This window comes from Heloderma suspectum, chromosome 10 (genome assembly GCF_057233095.1).
Source record: "Heloderma suspectum isolate Gila_16-S chromosome 10, 16-S_ref, whole genome shotgun sequence".
Lineage (NCBI taxonomy): Eukaryota > Metazoa > Chordata > Lepidosauria > Squamata > Helodermatidae > Heloderma > Heloderma suspectum.
Window position 1 is genome coordinate 47,200,910 of NC_139467.1, and position 23,414 is coordinate 47,224,323.

General features: G+C 55.9%; 1 protein-coding gene across 4 annotated transcripts; it reads right to left on the bottom strand.

Moving 5' to 3' along the window:
* Positions 1-223: 223 nt before the first annotated feature.
* Positions 224-21,250, bottom strand: FHL3 (four and a half LIM domains 3). Of its 4 annotated transcripts, XM_084816262.1 has the most exons (8): positions 21,117-21,250; positions 17,945-18,215; positions 17,107-17,477; positions 3,838-4,021; positions 2,349-2,523; positions 2,067-2,236; positions 1,735-1,921; positions 225-1,551 (listed from the first exon to the last, which is right to left on the bottom strand). In XM_084816262.1, the coding sequence occupies exons 3-8, from the start codon at positions 17,340-17,342 to the stop codon at positions 1,400-1,402; spliced, it is 1,104 nt and encodes a 367-aa protein (XP_084672388.1). In that variant the 5' UTR covers positions 17,343-17,477; positions 17,945-18,215; positions 21,117-21,250; the 3' UTR covers positions 225-1,399. The 4 variants fall into 4 exon arrangements, with proteins under 4 accessions (XP_084672390.1, XP_084672388.1, XP_084672389.1 ...); XM_084816263.1 differs by lacking the exon at positions 17,945-18,215; XM_084816264.1 differs by lacking the exons at positions 17,107-17,477; positions 17,945-18,215 and having other exon boundaries at positions 224-1,551.
* Positions 21,251-23,414: the final 2,164 nt, after the last annotated feature.

Here is a 23,414-nt window from a genome sequence, read left to right on the forward strand (position 1 = left end):
TGCTTTGGGGAGGGGGCAGTCCTTTGATTCTGAGCCAGGACATACCACCACAAAGCGGGGGAGGGGGGGATGAACCAGTCTCCCTTCTGTGCAGCAAAATCCAAGGATTTAAGTACACCCTGCATGCCCAGAAAGCCACAAGTGGATGGGTAGTTGTGGGAGGTGCTGAATTTTTCAGAATTTGGGTGGAGCAAAGGCAGTATTATTCACCCACCAAACTGCTTAAAGCGAATGATATCAATGGTCCATTAACATGATTTATTAGAAAAAGCCAGAAAGGAGGCATACACTGACCAGATGTGGACAAAGGCAGAAGGAGCACCCCACACCAATGGGCAGTCACACACATACATACTCGACCTCCCCACAGCAACGTATCTGAAGAGCCGGCAACACTCCAGTTCTTCACATTCTGCCAGCGGAAGAGGGGCAGAAGGGATCGTTCAGGGTAGAGAAGAACCTGCAGGAGAAATGCAGGGAGGGGAGCATACACAGAATGCCCGGAGGGCAAGAGGCGCCCGTTCTGTGGGGGAGGGTCAGTTTCGGTATGGTCAGGGAGGTCTTGCTACTTTGTGGAGCTCTCAGGGCTGAGTGGCTGCCCCTGCGGGTGGAGAGGGAGTCAGGGCCTAGAAGTCCCTCCGTCTCCTCCCCAGGGAAGAGGCCTGTCCCCCTCCACAAGTTTCGCTCCTGCATCCCTTGCTCTTGCCCTCCAACCACAGCGGAGGCTGCTTGCGACCCCAGGCAGGAGGGCCAAAGGTCGCTCGGGTTTCTAGCACTCCTTGTAGCCTCAGGGGCAGGATGAGGCGGGGAAATGAAAGGGGAAGCCGCTCCCCTCCTCAGTGGCTGCAAAGAGCAGCATGGCGGTGAACGTGGGGGGGGGGGGCTCTCTGCCTGTTCTCCACATCCCTCGTTACAAACGCAGGGAGGAGAAGGGGGGCTACCGGGGAGCAAGCTGTGACTCTTTCTGGGAAAGAGGGAGGCCTGGAGTGGCTGGCAGCAGCAAACTGGGACCATTCTTCTAAGGCCCAAGATGGGCAGGTTCTGGGGGGAGAAACTCTCTCGCAGTGAGTGGGTGGGGTGGGGTGTGCTGCACACACCCCTTCCTGAGGTGGACAGCCAATCATGGAGCCCTGCTCCTGCGGAACAGGCTCTGCTGGAGCTCAGGATGCTCCACAGCCGGGAGGGAGGGAGGGAGCAGCCTTCCACCTCATGGTAGCACTGCTGGAGCAGCGGCCACCCCGGGGAAGTCTGGCTCAGCTGGTCACGTGTGTTCCGGCCACGCTGGCTCTGGCTGACTGGGGAGGGGAGGCAGGCTTGGGGGGGTCATCCCTGCCCTGCGCTCCAGGAGGGGACTTTGGCACACAGCAAGCCTGGAGGGCAGGAGGCCCCAGGGGCTGCTTCAGAGGTTGCTGGCGCAGTCACGGCACAGGATCTCCTCGCTGTCGGGGATGAAGCCCTTCCCCACAAGGGAGGTGGTGCAGCGGGAACAGCTGAAGCAGCTGTGGTGCCAGTGGCGATCCTCAAAGGAGACGTATTTGCCCCCTCCAAAGCCTGGAAAAGAGAGAGTTCAGTGGAGCAGAGGGCGAGGTGCCCTTCCCAGCAGACACAGCAGTGGGCTGGAGCTGGCCCAGGCCCCTCTCCAGCTGGCGCAGCTGGGCAGCCTTCAGCTTGTGGGAAGGCGCCCATGGAGGTCATGAGGGCCTCGCCTGCTCGCGCATGGAGCCCCCGGCTCACCTGTGATGGGCTTCTTGCATGCGCTGCACTTCTTGGCGTAGAGGCTGCCAAAGCACTTGACGCAGTACGGCTGGTCTTCCTGAGAGGTGAACTGCTGCCCAGCCAGGGGCATCCTGCAGCCCATGCAGACAAAGCACTCCTTGTGCCACGGCTCATCGCGGTACGTCACGCCGCCCTTTGTCAGCGACTGCAGGCACGGAAGCAGGGTTCGCACGGAAAGTTCATCACAGGCTACCTCCCCACAACCCGCTGCTGGCAGGGCCAGGTTCATACGGGTGAGATGCCCCTCCCCTGCCCTGCCCTGCCCACCGCCCCCCAGCAACAGGGCCAACCTTCTTGCAGCAAGTGCAGCGGGGGGCAAACTTGCTCTCGTAGCAGGGCACGCAGTAATAGTCCTTCTGCTCGGGGACGAAGGAGTGCGCCCCGATGGGCTGCTGGCAGCCGCTGCAGAGGAAGCAGTGCTCATGCCACGTCTGCCCGTTGTACTCCAGCTTCCGGGAGCCTGCAGGACAGGGGCAGGGAGGTGTTAGCATGCGTCGCAGGTGCGGCCAAGAGGTGGAGCCCTGCTAGGTGGGGAAGGAGAGGCAGGCTTGGCCCCACCGGGCGGCACACACCTGGCATGACCACCTGCTGGCAGGCCACACACTGGGAGGAGAACTCCCGGCAGTAGCAGTCGTTGCAGAGCAGCTCCTCCCCCTGGCAGGTGAAGGGCTCGTCCGCCAGGGAGCGGTCACAGCGGAAGCACCGGAAACAGCCCTCGTGGTAATGGCGGTCCTCATAGTAGAGCTCCTGGGGGGCGGGGGGGAAGAGGGTGTCAGAGGCACAGCGCCTGCCCTGCCTGCAGCCAGCTTTGCAGGGCCATGGTGCGTGGCGCCAGTCTGGCAGGCAGCGCTGCTTGCTGCCGCCCCTGCTGCCATGCCTAACAGGAGAAGTGGGGGGGGCGGCGCTGACAAAGCTCTCTTGCCCTCTGCATGGTGGGGGGGGCAACAAGCAAGCTGAATGGGGGAGGGGGAGAAACGGGGGCTGAGGCCAGAGAGAGCCGAGAAGCAAGGGCCTGCGTCACTGACCGCCACTCCTAAGCACATGCAGGGGTGAGGCACGTGTGTGTCAGGGTTTCAATGGTTGTGAACTGCCCACAGCCTCAGCTGGCGGGCAGCACATGTATGTAACACATCAGTGAATGTAGCAGCACCAGCTGCCGCCTGACCCACGCCACCCTCTCGGAGGCAGAGGCTGGCAAGACCGAAAGCCGCGCCCGAGACTGGGTCTGACCAGGGCACGACCATGTGGCCTGCCGCACTGTCCCAACGGTGGCCGGCCAAGGTGCCTGGGGGCTCCCACACAGGCAGGGATGACGGGGATGGCCACCCCTCCCCCTCTGCCTGCCGTCCAGAGAGATCCCCCTTGCGTGGGGACATCCCACTTGCTGCCCTGGCATGCCGCCAGCCGGGGCAAGAGCCCTACCGGTGCGCTGTTGAGTAAGAGTCGTCTGAGAGAGAGGACCTGTTCACATGACCATGAAGGGGAAATAAGCCACCGTGGCTTAGTTCCCCCACTGCGCATGCCAGAGTGGTTTGCATAATTACCCTCGCCTGTGTAGCTTGCCATGTTGTGGAAACCTGCCAAGCCACCCCAGAACCCAGCAACAGCCCACATGGGGGGGGGGGTTGTTAACCACAGCAACAAATCACCCTCCCCAGTTTGCACCACACCACGAGCTGCCTTGGCAAGGGTAAATATGCACCCCCCCCCCGACATGCAACCAGCATGCACAGCACGGGAAATGAGGTGTGGCTTATTTTCCCCTCTATGATCATGCGAACTTGGTTAGTGTGTCCTTCCTCCTGAAGGTGGCTTTGGCCTCAGCCAGCATTTGCTTCTCTACGAACAGCCTTCCCCTCACCTCAGGCAGCGACGGGGACATTCCACCCCAAGGGCTTGTGAACTGGCCGTGTGTGTGTGTGGGGGGGGCACCTTGGGGAATCTGCCTGCTGGACCCAACAAGCACGTGCTTGGAAGAAGGGCCTGACGTGCAGGCTGCCGGCGGTGGGGGGAGGTGAGCCCTCCTTGCTTGAGTCACGCCCAGGGGCCTAGGCGACTCACCCTGCAGTCATGCCCGATGAGCTCCTTGCACTCATCACAGGTGTTGGCAAAATGGGCGTCATAGCAGGGGATGCAGAAGGGGCCTTCATCCACCTGGATGTACTTGCGCCCATAGAGGGACTCCTTGCAGCTGGCACAGTCAAAGCCCTCCGTCATGGTGCCGGCCAGGAGTCTGCTCACTTTCCTGGAGAAGAGAAAGAACAGCAGTTGGCCTGGTCTCCCAGGCCGGGCGGATCACGGGGTGGGGAAGATGCTCCACCTGTCTGCTGGGAACAGATGGGCTGCACACCCTGGCCAGGTGGCAGCGGGAGGGGTTTAACGGCTCCCTTGTTTCAGAAAGCCACGTTGCACTGGGTGTGTGTTGAACCGCAAGACAACAAAATGACCACCCCCAAAGTAAGACCCTCACGCCATCTGCTCTTTGTGAAATTTCTGGACAGGCTTCCCCCACCTCCTCTTTCTGCAGCTCAGGGTCCTGGCCAAGTTGAAGGTGTCCCGGCTGCATCAGAAGCTCAGGTAAGGCTGTTCCTGGCTGTGTATGTTCCGGAAGGGGGAGAGAGGTGAGGACGCCTCACAAGCCAGGGCACCGAGCATCAGGGCTCTGTGCTTCGGGGCCACCACTCCCCTGCTGTCGGTGCGGCCACTCCTGAGAACAGGGAGGGGAGGGACACCGCTCCCCCCAGGAGCGCCGGGCAGGTGCTGCCCCCACAGGGCAGCTGTGGATGCGGCAGGCGGCCAGATGGGAGCCGTCTGCTATGCCTATCTGCGCCCGGGGACTGGGCTTCGCAGCTTCCCTGAGAGGCAGGAATGCGGAGCAGCCCCTTCGTCCTGCAGAGGAACAGAGTGCCCTGCAGAGGGGCAGCTCCATGCAGCCTCTCCATTCCCGCTGGCCCGGCCCCCAGGCCTCCGCACCATCTTGTTCACTGCACCAACAAGGAGGCTGGGGTGGCTCCTGCAGGCTGGCTGCTGTTCCAGCCGGGAGCTCCTGCAGCAGCATGCCTGGACTAGCTGTTCTGAAAACAGGAGAAGGTGAGCCAGTTATGGCCTCCTGGAAGTTCCAATATTTTGAGCCTTTTTCAGACAAACCAAGGGGGGAAGGGGAGGGGGGCAAGGCAAACCACACCAACTGTGCTTAGTCATAGGAGTTGCTGTCTGAACTCCTGTCTGGTCCACACTACATCACAGGGACTAGCTACTTGGAGTGAAGACTTCCCAGAGTGGGGCAGAAGAGCAGAGCCCAGCCCTCTAGCTCTGCAAAGCATGGCTCTCATCGCCAGGCCGCACTCTTTAATCCCCCCCCCCATGCTGAGGATCGGCCCACCCCAAGTTGCTATTTCATGCTAAACACCAGAGGTGGACAACGGCAGAGGGTTGGGAGCCACATTGGACCCACCCAACCCTCCTCTGCCACAGCTGCTGTCACAACCAGTAGTAGATGAGCAGGCTGGCCTGGCGTGTATAACCGAGAGCTGGGTGGGCAAAAAGGGAGGAATTGGCCTCATTCAGCCACGCCCACCTGTGCATCAGCACAGCCCCGAGAGTCAGGGATGGAGCTGTTGTGGTCTGCAGGGTCCCTGCTGCCTGAGTGCCAGTTCTGAGGGCTTGTATCTAAGGTTGGGCATTCCAAACAGATTATGGATCTGCTGGTCTACTGCCCATCACACTGAGCAGCAGCCTCCCAGTCTGGGCTGACAGAGACATTCTCGGACTTGGTGCTGAGGACCCCCAGGATGAGGTCTTGGGGGACCTCAACATTCATGCCAGGGCAGTCCAGTCTGGTGCGGCTCAGGATTTCATGGACACCAGGACAACCATGGGGTGATCCCAGCATGTCATTGGCACAATTCGTGTAGTGGGTCACACTATGGATGTGGTTTTCTCATGCAGGCAGGAAGACGGTGATCTGAAAGAGGGGGAAGTAACATCTACACCCTGTCATGGTCAGGCTGCTACCTGTTGAGGTTGAGACTCCCCCCGCCCTCGGTGCAAGGATGGAGGACCCATTAGAATGGTCCATCCAGATACTAATGGATCCTAGTGGCTTCCAGAGGGCTCTGGGGGCCTTCCCACTTGGTGACTACTGCTCCTGTCGAAACCCTGGTCACTCTATGGGTCAGCACAGAGTTGACCCGGGCAGTTGGCACCATCACACCCAAGTACACTCCCCCCTTTGGCAGAGCCAGACCAGTTTCTTGGTGCACCTTGGAGCTGAGGGCCAGGAAACAGGTGGGGACGATGGCTGAAATGAAAGGGGCTCATTGTGCTGAATCTGGCCAAACACAGATTAAAGCTCATTCTTTTTCACCTCCATTGCATCTTCACAGTGTTGCCCAGCAGAGCTGTTTTGGGTGGTGAAGGGGTTATTACAATCTGACCCTGAAAAAGAATTGGTCACACCTCCAATGGCTTGTTCTCATAAATTTGCAAGACATGTCAAAAGTGAAATTGCCTGCATCTGGCATGGCTTGGATCCCATGGTTAGTACAAGTCCATTAACAAAGGTATCCAGAGAATCTTCTGCTCCAGTTGTAATGGGAGAATTCCAGTTTTTGAGGCCCAAGGATGCAGACAACACACTTGGATGAGTTTGTGTGACCACTTGTATGCTCAAACCCATTTTGGCTTATTGCATCTAATAAGGAGGGAATGGATGACCTGAAGTGGTGCCTGAGCAGGGTAATGGACAGGATGAGGGCCAGTAAACTGAAGCTCAATCTGTACAAGACGGAGGCACTCTTGGCAGGTGGCTCATCTGCCCAGTTGGATGGTGTTCAACCTGTTCTGGAGGAAACTGTATTCTCCCTGAAGCATCAGGCGTTCAGTTTAGTGGTGCTCCTGGATCCATCACTGTCACTTGAGGCCCAGGTGGCCAGGAGTCCCTTTTCCCGGCTTAGGGTGATATACCAGCTGTGACCCTGTCTGGACGGAGATAGCCTGACAGCTATCCACACTCTGGAAGCCTCCTGGCTGGATTGCTGCACTGCACTGCATGTGCGCCTTCGAAAACAGCCCCAAAACTGTACAGGTGACTGCTCAGCTGCCAGCCGAGGCTGCGTGAGATGACCAGGTGATGCCAGTGCTTCATCAGCTGCACGGGCCTCCAGACCATTGCTGGGCCCAGCGAGGAGTGTCGGTCTTGACCCCAAGATCCGAGATGGCTCGGGACCAGGGTCTCCCCAGCACGGGTCAGGAAGCTCCCTGCAGGCCAGCCTGTGGAGGCTGCCCCTCCAGCCCACAGCCTAGGCACTCTCCACAGGCCCCGCCTGCCCCTCCAGCTCTGCTCCCTGGCCTGGGGGCTGCCGGGGGCTTTGGGAAGCGGCGGCGGGACAGAGGGATCAGAGGACACAAAGGGGCCTTCTGGGGAGCCCCTCCCTTTGCGGCTGCCGCCTCCAAAGGCGCGCTTGGTGTCGGCCCGAGAGAGGGCCGCTTCAGGGGCCACTCCCAGGCTGTGGGACTCCCTGTGGGAGGCCAGGCTCCCTCGCTGCTGCCCCTCCACCGGCGGGCAAAGGCCGCCCCCGTCAAGGCCTTTGGCCTGCCAGTGGGTCTCTTGGGTTGGGTGCTGTTTTTTATTTCGTGAGTGTTCTGCTTTTATTGTGTTTTAACATACTGTTCTATTGTTTTAATCCGTTTTAATCATGTCTGTGAGCTGCCTGGAGTGCCATTTCCCGGCGGAAAGGCAGGGCGCAGATCAAGTCCATCAAGGCACTGGGGGAAGGCCGGCTGCATGGCGCCCGGTGCAGAAGCCTCACTCGCTCCCCGCCTGCCCCTCACAGGGAAAGCGAGGGAGGAGCAGAGACGGGCTGAGCAGCTTTGCTTGCCCAGCACCTCTCCAGATGGGAGAAGAGGTGGGGCCAGCAAAGCGGCTTTGCTGCGCGTGGGGCTTCTGCAATGGGAGAAGGCAGCAAAGTCGGTCCCTGGCAGATGCACCAGGTGGAACATCTACCTGCCAGGAAACAACTCATGCCAGGATGTGCGTCCCCACCCCCTTGATGTCATTCGGCCCACAGAGGGCTGAGTGGGGGTCGTCTGGCCTCCCCTGAGAGCTCCTCTGCTGCAGGAGATATTGTCATTTCCCAAGCACGAGAGGAGTATTGCTGGAAGCACCAGTGGAGGGAATCAGGAATCCATTTTGTCCCTTCCATTCTTGGGAATATTCCCTAGGACACCAAGGGTGGTGTGGCCTGGAAGGGGCCCTCTGGTGCCAGCAGGAGCGGCTGTGCTGCAATCATGGAATGAACAAGGCAGCTGCCAAAATCCTGTGGCATGAGAGGCCAGTGGCAGCAGTTGTTCTCTGTCTTCCACACACAGGCATTGCTCAAAAGCTTTAAGTGCCGGTTTTCTCCAAATTTGGTCAAAACAGTCACTGTGGCTGTGGTGACTCTTTGTTTGGGAAGCGGGGAGGAGGGACATCGATCAGGTGCCCAAGGGCAAGGCGCTTGCAGCTTTGGGGCTCAAGGGGAACTGTGCCATTGTCTTGATGGGGAGGGGAAAGAGGACAGAGCACAGCGGGAGCCAACCATGAGACATTTTCCAGGCAGGGAAACGTCTGTAGTTCCCACTCCCCGCTTCAAAATCTGGAGAGGCACCAGACCCCATGAACAGGAAGTAACTCCGGTTACTGTCCCTGCCGCTAGCTGAGAAATCAGGCCATCTGTTGCACCCCTCCACACATACACATACACTTTTTTTCCTTTTTCTTAAGGGAAAGGACACCGAGAACATGGCTTCAGTGGGCTGCTGCAGCTAGAGGGGAGCACGGTGCACTTTCCCCCATCAAAGGAGAGCTGAACTGAATTTCCATCTGCACAGCTGAAATTTTCCAGATCTGGCGAGAGCCGGGCGCACGCCATCTGGTCTCAATTATAGTCACAGCACAAGCCTGAGCCAACTGCAAATCCATCTCCACCATTGCAACACCTCCTCGTGGGGACCAGAGATCCTGTCTTCCCATTTCTCTTTCAAAGAGCCCCATAGGAGAAAAGCAATTCAGAATTCCAGGACCCAGTTCAGGCACCAGGCGACATTAACTGATGGCTGAGCAGGGAGCAGAATGTTCCTTAAAGAACTACTCTCTGCTGGCAAACAGCCACATCGACCCTCTGATGCAACAACAAACTGTTGCTTGGTCTAAGAGGCAAAGTTGTAGCAAAACACCCCATTCCTTTGGGAAACGGGTGGAGGTGCTCTGACTTGGATTCCTGCACTGAGCAGGGGGTTGGACTCGATGGCCTTGTAGGCCCCTTCCAACCCCACTATTCTATGATTCTAGGTGCAGCGAGGCATCTGATCATCTCATGCCCATTCTGCCTGGCCAAAGAGAGTGCTGCCCACAAGATAGGGACAAAGACAACTGGGCATGACAGCAGGAAGCAAAGGCCTGGCTCTGCACAGCCTTAAGGAAAAAGCCAGCAAGGCAGAATGGGGAGCTCTGCTTTTCATCCAAGCTGCAGGGCAATGCACTACGCGCACGCACAGAACGTTCAGGAACCAGTGAAAATAACCTGGAAAACTAAGGCAAGATCGGCTGTTGCAAGAACCTTCCTTATCAAGGAGCACTCTGGAGAAGCACAAACTAAAAGCTGGCACTCAGAATCCACACAAGGCCACCCGAAGCACACCTCTCCCTGGAAGCAAGAGGCAACCAGCCACCTTTGCACTCTTGTGGCCCCCAAACATCCAGAGCCCCCAACTTCCATCTTATCAGCTTGGGCCCTTTTTGGATTTCTCATCCATGTCAGCAAAGAAGCTGGACTTCCTCAGTGGGGCTTTCAAAACCCTGCTAGAATTCAGTGTCCAAATGTCTGCCAAGTCACTGGGCAAGATGGGATCCTGTGACTAAATGAGCAGGATCTTCCTAGGCAGGGGGCCACTCTTAAAAGCCATCCTCTTCTGGAAGGGGATATTTGCTTGCACATTCCTTATTACCAGGTGACTCGATGAATCTTGGCTATAAACGAAGGCTGCACTGCTAGCTCCACATGGGATGGTCTGTGCTGCTCTTCGCCATGTGTGCAGTTGGCAGAGACTGATTTCCATGAAGTGGACTAGTTTCATGAAACGAGCAGGAAAACTCAACCCCCAGTAACAAGCAGGCTGGCAGGACAGCTGATAAATATGCCGACAACCTCACGTCTGATGAGTTACAACCTCTGGGCTGGGCATGGTCCAAGAGCACAAGAGTCTGTGGAAGGCCTGTGCAGTGTCATAGAGCAAAAGGCATTCTACACCTGCCCTGAGAACAGAAGGCCAATATGCCAGGTGGGTCAAATATGCTGATGGCTGGACATCTTCTGAGACATCCAGGAGGGAGCCTAATGCCTTACTTTCCTTGCCTCCCCCAAAATTCCCACCTGCAGGTAGACAGGTGACTGTTTGCTCAACTGAATCACACATACACAGAGAGAGTAGAGGCATCTCCTAGCTACTCACACGTGCACGGATTGCAACATCTGAAGGAACAAGTCTGCCCCCCCCCCCCATGCTAAGCTCTTTGGTCACAACCTCCATTCACTGCAAACAGAAATGCTTCCTCTGACCTACAAAGCCCAGGGAAATCAGAAGGCGCCACAAGATGGCAACGAAAGGGGCACGCAATTCCAGGAGGGCCTGGCTGTTCCAGGCCTCCGCGTCCACCAGTTTTGGTCCAAGGTGCTGGAGGGCGCCACACGGGAACTAGCAAGTGCCACGCCTCTTCCCTCCGGACACCACGTCGCAAACATGGCACGTGCCTCAGCCAGCGGGCAACGTGAAAGGGGCTCCTTCAGAGCCGGGGCCCAGTCTGTGGGGCCCACTTTCCGTAAGGATGGTGTTTCCCAGGAGGCGCAAGACCTGTTTTTGCAGAGGGCTCCGTGGCCACAGGCAGCAACTGAATGGGAGTCAAGCGCCTGATATTTTAGCATTTACACCTCATTGGAAATCCCCGACCTTCACAACTCCTCTATCCCTCACAGCTATCTGAACAGGCTTCTGTCCAAGTAGAAAGCATTGGCGTGTTTGGGATTCAACTGGAGTCACATCCAGATCAGTTCTGTCTTCTGACATTTGGTGAGTCACCCTTGGTGTTTTCTCTAGGGATTCTTAAGGCAAGAGTCTGATGGATCAGGGGCAGTTTGAACCCCAGGTCTGTTTGTATCTTCGGGATCCCCTGCGACAGGTTATTGGCTCTCAGTCCCAACTGGCACTCCAACTATCATGACATTATCCATTTGCAGGGGGAAGGCTCTGCCATCTCCACTGTGCTGCGGTTCAAAGAGACATCAGCAATTCCCTTCAGCCCAGGAAGTTCAGACAATTTTCATTTTCTTAGTAACAGAGCATTTTTGCAGGGTGAGGTAAATGTCTTCCAGCTGCCAGATCCTGCTCTCCACTAGGACTGCCGGAGAGCACGGATGCGCGTGCTGGGTGGTGTGAGCAAGCAGCACACAGCGCACGAGAAGCAGGCAGCTGCGCAGAGGACCACCGGCATCACCAAACCAGCATCTGCAGTTCCCCACCAGGCAGCTGGTCAGGAAAGCATGCTAGCTGCTGGATTTCCTCTCTGGCACACAAATAATATGAGAGAGACAGGAAAGCGCAAGCAACAAACTACAGGGCATCCACAAACAGTTCACATTTCATATGCATATCACTGGAAATCGTGTGCACGCACACGTGTGCTATGTGTATTCCTCTGTGAAGTGTGAACATAAGTATTTTTTTCCTCATCTGCTTCTTTAAAATACATGCAGTTGGCAACTGGGAAAGTAAAATATCTGGTACCTATTGTATAACTTTCAAACTGGTGAAAAATAGGTCAATGTGCAGTTCACTGCTGATGTACAGTGCACACAATCCCCCCCCCCTTCATATGATTTGGTCTGTATGAGGGAAAAAATTCAGGCTAAGTTTAGACATTTTAGGAATCTCAAAGAAAAGGATCTTAACCAGTGTGTGAAAGGGGAGGGGCTGCCCAGTTTGGGAAGGAAAATGGACATCCAGCCAGACATGTGCAAGCAGCACATGAGACAGAGAGAAAGAGAGAGAGAGAGACTTAAGAAGCAGCAACTCAGTGTGGAGATGGAAAGCAATTTGCACAGAATGGTCACCCAGTCCCAGACTGGATCTCCTGGCCTCAGTCACTGTGCCTGTCCCCTACATGAAGCTGCGGTCCTCCCCTACCCTGGAATGTTGCTGTTCCTCACTCCAGACACCATCAAGCAACCTCCCCTCCTAGGCACAGACTGGGTCCTGCGGGGAGGCAGGAGCAGCATGCGGTCGGGGTGCAAAGGCTGATGAGCAAGGCAGGTGTGAAGAGTCTATTTTTTGCCACTGCACAATCCAAGCTTGAAAAGAGCAGGGAGGCCTCTGCTGAGGGCAGCGACAGCAGCAGGTGGGAAAGGGCGGCCTGCACTGTGGGCAAGAGGCCAGGACAAGGCCAGCTGCCTTTGACATGTGCTGTGCCCACGTGATGGGACACAGAGGGGAGTCCTGTTGAAGAGTGCCTAATCTGGAGCTGGTATTTTTAGTCTGGGAGATGCCAAACATTCAACGAAAGCAGGGAGAACAGACCTACAGGCAGGAGTTAACTCTTGGCAGGGGGCTGCAACCTGCAAGGACCATCCTGGGGTGTTTGTGCCACACACCCTGTGGCAATGGATCAAGTGACCACCCAGAAATGGGGTGCCTGTGGAAGGTGCTGGAGACACTGAGGAGGAAGCCACCCCAGCTGGGCCACCTTCCGAGGCTTCTTCAGAGGACTGGGCGCCTGCAGGGTGCCCCTTTCTGTTCAAGCCACATGGAGGAGGCTACTCTGAGCAGGGAGCCATTCAACAAGAGGAGCCCCCATTTTGCACCCCCCCTCGGACATGCTGAGAAATGGACACTGTAGGAGAGCAGTTGCACACATAGGGGGTGCTTGGCACCACACCGCAGTGCCTTGAGCCCCGAGGACCGAGGCTGTGCAACGGCATTTAGCAACAGAAAAGGTCACCCTAACCTCTCCTCCAAAACATTCAGTATGGAGCTGCCAAGAACGGCTCTGCGCAGCTCAGAGGCGTCTCTCTTTCTTGGGGTATTCCACACAGCACAGATTTAAATCCACAGGAGGCCTATTCACCTTCCCCAGTCAAGGAACTCTGGAAATGCCCATTCTGCAAAGAGAAGAGGCTAAAGAAATATTCTCAGAGCCCCCATTGAGCTACATATCCCAGGGATCTTTGGGCAGCCATGACAATTAAATGGTTTCAGTCTGGTTCCACTCTGTAGTGCAGACATGCATACGCACAATGGGAGCATCCAAAGTTAGGGAGACAGCACAGCTCACCCAGGGGCAGGCACGGAAAATTCCTAGAGCAGGCACAAAATCCATACAGGGAATAGCCCAAATTGCCACCTGCGGACCAGACAACAGAGTGGCTTGGAGCTGCTCGGAATAGTCCAGGGAGCTATTTCGGCCTCCGCTATTTGCGGGATGCTAATCTCCCAGGAGGGAGGCAGCTCCCTGGAGTCCTGAGTTTATGCGGCTGCGAAATGGCTGGCTGGAAAGGGCTCTGGCAACAGGGCAGAGAGCAAAGAATTGTGGCTCAGGGCCACAGCAAGACCGTTGAGCCCATGAGCCCTTCCCCAGTGAGCCCTTCCTTCCCGCACTGACCAATGCTGTCAAAACAGAGCTAGGCAGACTTAAACTGACCCCGCCCACGAGGCTCAAATCAAGAGCACCCCCCATTTCAAGGTGGGGTCTGGAAATCCTCGGGGCAGATCGAGGCTTCACAGTGAGAAAGCTGTGTCTGCGGAAACATCCATGTGGCCTTGTGTGTCTCAGGAAGAGAAGAGGCGGTTTCCTCTGGGAAGGCAGGGCCCAGCGAGCGAGCGTGGAGAGGGCGCATTCCAGGCTGCTGAGTCAGTCTGCCCCAGGGAAGGGGTGGGTGCTGCGTCTTCCGCCCCAGCCTGAAGACCTTCCAGCAGAAGGTGCCCCCAGAGGGCGCAGAGCAAGGCCGGGCAGCATGCGGGGCAGGGCTCAGAGGGGCCCGTCTCCACTCACAGTGGTACTCCACTCTGTGGACACAGAGCCCTTTTCGGTCCCCCCAAGATATCCTGTCCTTTCTGTCACCATTTCGTTTAAAATATTCCTTCACCGCCCTTCATCAAAAGGATTCCAGGGAGGTGTACAAAGTGATTTGCTTCCCTTGGGAACACCAGAAGTTATTGGTGGATCCTCCATTCGTAACTGCAAACCAAACGTGAACTCTGAAGAGAGGCTGTGGCAGGAAGTCCGCCGCCAGCGCAAACACAGCCCTCGGTGAGACACTTGTCGTTCTCCTAGGTGGGGAAACCTACTGCCCTGCAGCTGCTGTTGGACTCCAGCTCCCATCTGCCACAACACAGCACAGCAGGCCCCCTCTGCCAGGCAAGCTGCCACGGCTCCCCCTTTCCCCCGCTCCCTTTTTATTTTGCTGCCGGAAGCCGAGCTTCCATCAGCGAAGCCTCAGCACCAGCCACTGCCACGGGAAGCAGCCGAGGCCAAACTTGGACGCAGCACAGGCGGCAAGATGGGCCAGCAGCGCCATGGCGCTGCTCTCCAGCTCAAGGGCAACCAGCCCCTGGCTGCGCCCCGCCTGGCAATGGCTTCCCCGCGCCTCAGACTCCTCCCTGGGGCCTGCTTAGCCACTCCTCCCTGCAAGGAAGGCCTTTTCCACAGCAAGGGGCATTGTTGTGCCCAAGCAGCACAGAACGGAGGCCAGCACCTGTGCTGCGTCCGGCACAGGCAAAAAGAAGCAGGTTTGGGAGCTTCCAAGACGCCCAGCCAGGGGCCAAGGGGCCCTTTGCTTCCATCCTGGAACAGCTGGCGTGTTGGGGGGCCCTTGCAGTGGAAGAGCCTCAGCCGGTGGGTTCTGGAAGCTCCGGGCTTTGGGGCCAGCAGCTTCCTCAGTCAGGAAGATGACATGTGCTGGCAGTGGGAGCCTCATCGGGGCTGCTCGAGAGGCTTGGGAGGCCGTGGGGCCTGGCGTGTGAAGGGGGCTCAAGCCAGCCAGCCTGAGGGGGAGTCCAGCTACGTGGGGGATGTTGGCTCACAGCAGTGGTTCAGAGCACAGCCCCCTCCCAGGGGGCACCCTCACTTCACCCACTGGCCAGCAGGGCTAGAAATGTAAAATCTCCAGAAATTTTGAGGCCATGGGGAAAAAAACATTTTTCCCACTTTTTTTTTTTTTTTGGAAAAAGACGGAAATTTGGGGGGGGATTGAAAAATAAGCAATACTTAGCATTTTTTTTAGCAGTCTTCACAGATCTAAAGTCACTTTGATACTTTAAGACAGCCCTCCCCCACCTGGTGCCCTCCAGATATTTTGGACTTCAGCTCCCATGAGCATCAGGCACCAGGTTGAGGACGGCTGCTTCAGGAATAATGCAGCCTTTCTGTTCCTAAAGTGATTTTGTGTATGGCTTAGTTTGCTCATAAAATTATCATTCTATTTTAGAACTTTTAAAAGTAAACTCAGATAGTAAATTTGTAATTATTGTCTGAACAGATTAGAACTACATTAAATGACTGCTACAGCATCAGAAACACAGAACAAAACCCAAGCTGTCAAGAATGCACAATGGTGACTTTACTCACATGCTGGGAAACTGAGCATAAATGTCTGTCAGTAAAATACACTTTAGATCAATAATTTTAGTAAGGAATGGAAGAAAGAACTATGCTGGGAATCTTATAGAAAGGATTAAATAAACATTTTCCCCCATGGCTTATTTCCAGATATTTTACATCTCTATTCTTTCTATAAAAATGTTCTTATTAGTTTTTCTTATTAGTTTTCTGTTCTTAGTTTTTAGAAATCATTTTTTGGGGGGTGGAAGGCTGGGTAACAATATATAAATACTTTGCCTTAAATTCTAAAAGAAAACATTTCATAATCCAAAGCTGTTCAATTTTTCCATTTAAAAACAACAACAGCGGAAGTAGTCCTCAGGAAAAAAATGTTTTTTCCCTGGGCCTTCACACTTCTAGGCAGGGCCCTCGCTCTGAGTGCAGATCCCGGGGCTGAGCCCATCTCGGACGGAGAGCGCGCATGCAGCCAGGAATGGTCCCCTGGGGGCAGGCAGAGTGGACAGCACGTGCTGCCCAGCTGCCCTGCCTGGCACACCTCGTCTAGCAGGCCCTGCACCACTCTACTTCGGAGATCACCCCATCTTGACTGATTCTTGTTTGCGTTGGTTAGACATTTTAGCAGCCATGGAAGCAGAGCAGAAGGAAAATTCTAGCTTTGCACCACTGAATCTGTCACCGCCAGAGACAACTGCTCCGCTCCCCTGGCCACCCGCCAGATCCTAAAGGGCAGAATGCAGGGGCAGGCTCGGGCTGCAAGCGCCTTGTGCAGGAAGAGCCATCCAGCTGCTTGAGCTCCCTGCTCCATATCCTCTTGCGGGGGTGGGCTGGGGGCTAATGAAGGAGGCAGCTTCCGGATGGGGCACAGCACGCTCCCCTCGTATCACAGAGGTGTGGCAGGCAGGAGGGGGGTTGGTGAAATGCAGACCCCAGTTTTGGCCCTGGATTTCAGAACAGATTGGGCACCGGGAAGAAGCACATTTGTCCTGCCAAAGTGCCGGGAGACAGAAAGTCCCAAATCCTTTGATAGGGAACTGCTCCAGGCACCCCTGGCTGGGATCCTGGGTCCCAGCGCTGGAGATGGCCATGTCTTTCAAGGGGAAATAGACCTGGCCACGAAGTAAGAAGGAGAAAGGGGCCCAGAGGAATGGCGGAGCCCACTTCTACATGGCATCCTGGGGGAATCACAGGGCCAGGTTGTGCTCCCTGTGGCCTCTCCTTGTTGCCAATGTCACTTCCATGCTTTCAGTTGAGTGCTCAAGCAGCCAGCCAACAGCACACAGATATGCCTGAAGTGCCACAGATCCTGCCCCCAGGGAGCTCTGAGCCACAAGCTCAACCCTGAAGCCTCCAGTGCCAGCATTTCACCCCTCCACCAAGGACGAGGGAGCTCTCCTGGCTTCCACATCAGGAGCCATCACCAAAGCACTCCCTGGGGAGGGGGATCTTTACACACACACACACACACACCACATCACATCACATCATGAAAACTCTGTGCAGGTTGTCTTTGGTGCCAGGCTCATTATATTTGCTTGCTTGGCTCACAACCTCCGGGAGCCATCAGAGAGTTTCCAAGCACTCGGGGAAGACGGGCTCACTTCCAAGAGTGCCAGGGCCTTTAGCTCCTCATTGTGAGAATGCCCCTCCCCCAAGAGCCCCCTCCTCTTCATCCAGATATTTACCCAGAATGTATTTCTCTTTGGAGCAGCAGTGGCTGCAAGAGAGCATGACGTGCTCGCCACATGTCCCCAGGTGAGATCCTCCACAGGATCCTCCACAGCGGAGGGCAGCTGGCAGGCTTGGCGGCCCGAAAACCAAAGGTGGCTGTGGCAGTCCGATGAGCGCCAACAGGCTGGGGGCCAGACTGGCTTCTCTGTTGCAAGACTGGCACCAGCCCAAACAGCTCTGTCCATCTCATACCCTCTGCAATGGACTCCTTTGTCTGAGAAAACCTCAGGTGAGTGCTGCTTCCAGGAAGGCAGGAGGGGAGGAATCCCCCCACAACACAGAAATATGGCAGGCTGGGCAGTGCACAGCAAAGGGTCAGCCCCAGCTGGAAGGAGAGAATCAAAATCCAGTTGTGGTGCATCCACATAAAAGACCACCCATACTGCCAGGCAGAGCCCCTGCTCCCCTCACAGTCAGAGCCACCATCCGGAAAGGCAAGCCTGGGGCAAGGCCTCCAGATTTTAAAAATCCAATTTAATTATTTTTAAGCAGTTATTTTTATCTGCCCTGGTACTCATTCTCTCTTCTCATTAAAAGCAGCTGAAACAAACTAAAACAGGTTTAAGCGCAATCTGAGTGGCCCTCCTCTCATTCTGGAGCTGGAGGCCTTGCTCCAAGTTTTTTTAAATTTTAATTGCATTTTTTGTTTTAAAAATCATCAGTGATATACTACTTTTTCATTTCAAAAACAACATAGTTACAATTAAATCTAATCACAAACATACTAAACCTACACTCACAGTCTTGTAAAACAAAATAATGGCTTTGTCACACTCACACACATAAACTTACCTATCAAAGAAAGATGGGCATTCATCTCAGTTTTTCCTGTAATAGAAATGGCTCTGTCCAGCCTAACTTTTGGAAATTCCGGGCTTTGCCATAGCTGAGTGCCAGACCGCTTGCTTGGCCTGCCGAAGGTCCCAGCGTCATCCCCAGCATGGGCTGAAAAGCTCCTGCCTGAAACCCCGGAGAGCTGCTGCTGCCAGTCAGTGTCAACAATACTGGGCTAGAGGGACCCAGGGTCTGACTCTGTATCAGGCAGCTTCTTATGGGTGTCATTCTGTTGATGGAAGCAGTTCTGTCAGCAGAACTGGAAGGGGGCAATTCCCCGTGCCCCCCTGCACACCCTCAAAATCTACTCCAGAGGGCTGGGAAAACTGCCAGAGCAGATTTTCAGGGGGCACAGAGGACGGCAGGGAGGAGGACAGCATTGGATTTAGCCCTCCGCTTCTCTGACTAAGTCTCATATGCAAAGACACAGGCTAGATAGGACTGCTGTTGTTCTGTGCTGAGCTGGAGCTGAGCCAAGCAAGGCAGAGGAGTTAGTGAGGACACAGGGACAGTACAGGAAAGATGGTCAGAGGCAGAGTGGAAAGGTACAGTGGAGTGAACTGGAAATAAAAAGGCAAGATGTTAAGAGTACGGAGATGTTATGGTACAGTTCCCCCACATTTCTGCGGAAGAAAAACTGCCACCGCTAGCGTCAGAGCGACCCTGCCTTGGAATACAACATCATCCTTGATATTGTAAAATGCTGTGCTGACTTGTAAATTAACATATTTTAGCAATCAGGTTGGCACCATTGTTTAAGAAATATGTGAAGAAGCATCAGTAGCAAACACGATTTAAATCAGTCTACCCTGGTGGTCATGCACCACAGGGACCATGGCAAAAGATCCCCTTGTGTCAAAGCTAGTTTTGCCCCAAGATAGACCAACACCCCCACCCCCAGGCTGCAATCCTCTAGGAATCCCAGGAGGCTTCTCAGCAGCCCCCCAAGAGAAGACTGGACTACCGGCCCAAATGACAGGTCCTCTATTGCAGGAGAGGACCTGTCATTTGGGCTGGTAGTCCAGTCCAGACAGCTGTGGAGCAGCAGTGAGTCCCCCGCCGCCAGGACTCTCGGAAGAGAAGGCAGTGCACACAGAAGGGGGCCTTGCATGGCTGGGACGTTAAAGGCCACCCAAAAGCATTCGTAAGTGCCCAACGAAGTGAAAAGCAGTGATCTCTCATTTAAGGTCAAGAGCCAGGAAACAGAGCCTTCATCTTCCTCTTATATAGGTAAAATCCCATCTTATGTGGGAAAACAACCCGGCTGACTCAGCTGTGATAAAACACCACAGAAATGAGTCCATCACCTTTGGACATTACACAGACACAGAGTTTCTTGTGATTCATTGTGGAAGGCCAGGCCACAATGGTCTGTGTGCAGCAGCAGAGGAAGCCTCTCCGCCCCGAACCATCTACAGCTGGCAGACCCAGCTGCTGAGCCCAGAAAGATCAGCAACAGGAGTTTTCTGTCCCAAGGCAGCAGAAAGAGCCATGCAGAGACGAAGGACAGACTTCCCCTTTCCTCAGGAAGTGAAAATAGCTCTTGGAAAAGCAAATGCGGAGGCCAAGATCAAAGGGAGTGCTGTAAATTGCATACACCTGGAGACCTTGGAAATGTGACATGAAGGACATGTGTTTAAAAAACAGTACCACTGTTGCACAAGGAATTAGTTCACCGTGATGGAAACGGCACAGGTGCTGTTTTTTTAAATCTGCGATCAACATTTTTAAAAAGCGAGATAACAAACATATGGTTTAAATGAACTTCACTGTAGATCAATTCACAAGTGAGAGAGGTGGGGGATGCATTGCTTGGAGTAAGTTTAAATAAACGATAATCCAAATATCTTACATTTCAACAAAACATCTTCCATAAATTAGCAGAACTTGATTAATCCCCCCCCCGAATTAAGAGTTATTTGCAGTTAAGTGTTTGGTTGCATTAAAAGTTTGAATTAAATTTTGGTTGCATTAAAAATTTGGTGGAATTTAAAGTTTCGGGTACACCCATTTGGAGTAGATTTTACACTTTTAAAATTGGGTTTGGAAACCAAAGTTTTAGAGATCTGCAGAGAACCTGATTACATGCTTGTGTCTCATTTTCTCTAATATGAATTAATTGCTGAATAACAAAACTTAAGGACAGCCTATAGTGGTTGCCTTCGTTTCAGACGTACATCTGTCCTCTCTGAAATGCCCTTGGGCCCCAAACTCTCACTTGTCCTTTGAAGACTGACACGACGCTTTGCAATTCCTCGTCGTGCGAGTTCCCCCGCCATCGCGGAAAGGATGTAGGCGGCAGATAGGGGCCCACGTAAACATCGCAGATACTGCAGCACGCACTTCGCGCTTCCCTGACGGAAGACGGTCGCCCCGGCTGCCGCCTCTGCCAGCAGCGCGCGCTTCCGCGCTTCGCCCCCAGCCGGCCGCTGCGCGCCCCTCGCCCCCGCCCCGAACCTGCCCTGGAACAAAGGGGCTGGAGGCAAGAGGCGCCTTCTTCCTTACAGACCGCGCAAGCGCTTTCTCGGGAGAGCGTTACGGCGAGGGCAGGCAAGGTCCTACCGTGCGAGCAGGCGGTGGCTGCCCTTCGAGGGGCAGATCGGGGGCGCCCTCCCGCGTGCCAGCTGTTTCTACCGCTGGGGTGGGCGCCCGCCAGATGTTCCGCCTGGCTGGGGCGGAGAACGCCTCGTCGGAACGGGAGAGCACCGCGGGTTCGCCAGGGATCCCCCGCTCCTCTCGCCAACTTCGGGGTCCCGCCAGACCTACAGAGCCCGCCCCGCAGTGGACCCCCAAGCGCCGCCCTTCTCCCCCGGGGGTCCCGCCTTTCCGAGTCGGCCAGCGCCTTCCCCGGCGGGGCCGGAGGCAGCCGCAGCTCCGCACTGGCGAGGCAGGCCGAGCCAAGCTTCCCAGGAGCGGCTCGCGCGCTGCCGCCCCGCCGCCCGCAGACGCTCTGGCCGCGGGACGGGGCGCCGACGCCGAAAGGGCCTTTCGCCCGGCGGCCCCTTCTCCCCGCGGGCGCGCTCGCCCACCCCCAGATAAGGCTCCCGCCATCCGGGCCGCCGCGGCAGCGAAGAGGCGCCGATCCGGGGCGCGGGGCGAGGCTGCGCCCGCCCGCGCGCGCTGCGCCCACCTGCTGCGCCCGGTCCCGCGGAGACGCCGCCGGCGTCGCGCTTCTCCCGGCCGCGGCCCGAGGCGCCCCTCCTCCCGCGGGCAGGCTGCGAGAGCGGAGCCGGGGCGGCCGCGCCCGCCTGGCCTCCCGAGGGCGGAGACGCTGCGCGGGGCGGGGCGGGGCGGGGCGGCCCGCCCACGGCCCCGGGACGGCCCCGGAAGAGCCCTCCGGGAGGCGGCGGGCCTCGCCCCTGCCGCGCGCCCGCCGGCCCCTCCCTGGCGCGGGCGGCGGTGTCGCGGGGCCCCGCCGGCCTGGGGCGCGCGCGGAAGGCGGCGCCGGGGCGCTCGTCCGGCGTCCTTCGGGCGGGGCGGCGGCACTTCCCCGGTTGTGGCGCCCGCCACCAGCCGTGGCCGGGGCGCAGCTGCCGCCTTCCTCCCGGGGGGTTCGCGGCCTTGCGCCGACCCGCGAGGAGCGACAGCGGCCACCGTGCCGGCTGCCCAGCAGCCCCGCTCCGCGGCATTCCGGCGTGGCGGGTGGGGCGAGGGCGGCAGAAGGCCCCCGCGCCCGAAACAGGGCGAGGAGCGTTCGGAGGAAATGGCGCAGGGGGCCTTTTATTCCTGCAGGGCGGCGGGGAGCAGAAATCTCAGATTTTCCCTTCCGAGGACTGTTGGTTCCTCTCCAATGGTCACTTTTCAGGGTTCAGCACTTTCCTCTGGGTCTTTCAAACGTTAAATTTCTGCAGGGTGATGGATACACTTGTCTCTAAGGCAGGTGCTTATAATGCCACTACTTCCCTGAAAGCCTGTGGGGGGGGGGGAAGAGTGTTGTTCCCAGCTCCAGGGAAGAGTCGAATCTAGTGCCAAAATCTGCCCTCCAATCTCCTGAAAATGTTCTTCCCCCATGAAAGAGGTGTCCATTTTTCTGCCTCATTCTCAGGGAATTTTATAATGTATTTCCAATGTGTTTTGGTGGTGCTTTGGAGTTGACCTAATCACTGCAAGGTGGCCAAGCATACTGTATTCCCCCCCACCTCCTTTCTATTGCACATCTCTCCATTACTCTGCAGCCTCCCAAGCTGCCTGTACTTAATGGTATGGGGAAAAAAACGGGGGGGGGGTATTACATTATGATGTCTTCCCTGAGCTTTAATGGAAGTGTGGGAAGTGCACACTCCTTGGCCAGCCCATAAATAAGGGCCCCGAATCCAACCCATGATAATTTCTCCAAAATTGTCTTCGTTGAATTTCCTTTCAAAAGCAATTTCCTTTCTTGAATGAGAGTGGTCAAAATAACTGGAAGAAATGTTCAGCACAGCACTACCCTCAAGGTTGCATCTTAGACTGTTGACTGGTGCTGGTCACAGGGAGCAGTCACTCCCTTGTTACAACAGCTGCAATGTCCAGGGGCCTGCTTCTGGGCACAATGCAAATGGCTGGTTGTGCCCTATAAAGCTGTATATGACTTGGGACCAGGCTACCTGGAAGACTGCCTTCCCGCAGATGAGCCTGCCCACGTTTTGAGGTATCAGGAGAGGCCCTTCTCTTGGTCCTGCCGCCATCAGAGGCATGTTTGGTGGCAATGCGCGAGAGGGCCTTCTCAGTGGCTGCTCCCAGGTTTGGAACTTCCTGCCAGGGGAGGCCAGTTTGGCTCCCTCTTCTCTTCTGTTAGCACACAAGGACATTTTTATTCAGGCAGGCCTTTGGCGGTGAGCTGGTCTGTTGCTGAAGCAGGTTTAGTTGTTTTAAAATTGTGTTTTAATCTATTTAATCTGTTTTTATAATTGTTTTAACTACGTTTATTTTAGTCTTGGTTTTATTACTGTTAGCTGCCTTGTGCCCTTTTTTGGGTGGGTATAAATCAGATCAGTCAGTTCATCTGTGCTGGGGAGGCTGCAGCCTGCAGACAGTTTTCTCTGGCTGGGGGCTCTGCTTTTCGGATCAAATGCACAGGCCCGTGGCTGTCTGTGGGCTTGTCCGCCCTTTATCATCCCTCCCTGTGCCCACAGTCAGTGCACCAGAGAGGTTTTAACCGCACTGCAGCCCTTCCCTCACATGTTTCCGGGGGGGGGGGCGGTCCCCCGTTTAGTGGCCCTCACTCCCAGCCCCCAAAGGCTGTTCGGGCTGCAGAAGGGCTGCAGCACTTGTGGCTGTTTGCGGAGCCCCCCAGCGGCCGAACCCTGTGGGTGGTGCTGGCAGCCAGCCGCTGCTTAGCCAGCAACAGCAACGAAGGCTTGACGACTCTGCCCAGAAGGGAAAGGGCCCCTCTCCAGGCCTCGGAATCTTTCCATCACAGCCAGACATGCCAATCCCACTCTGACCC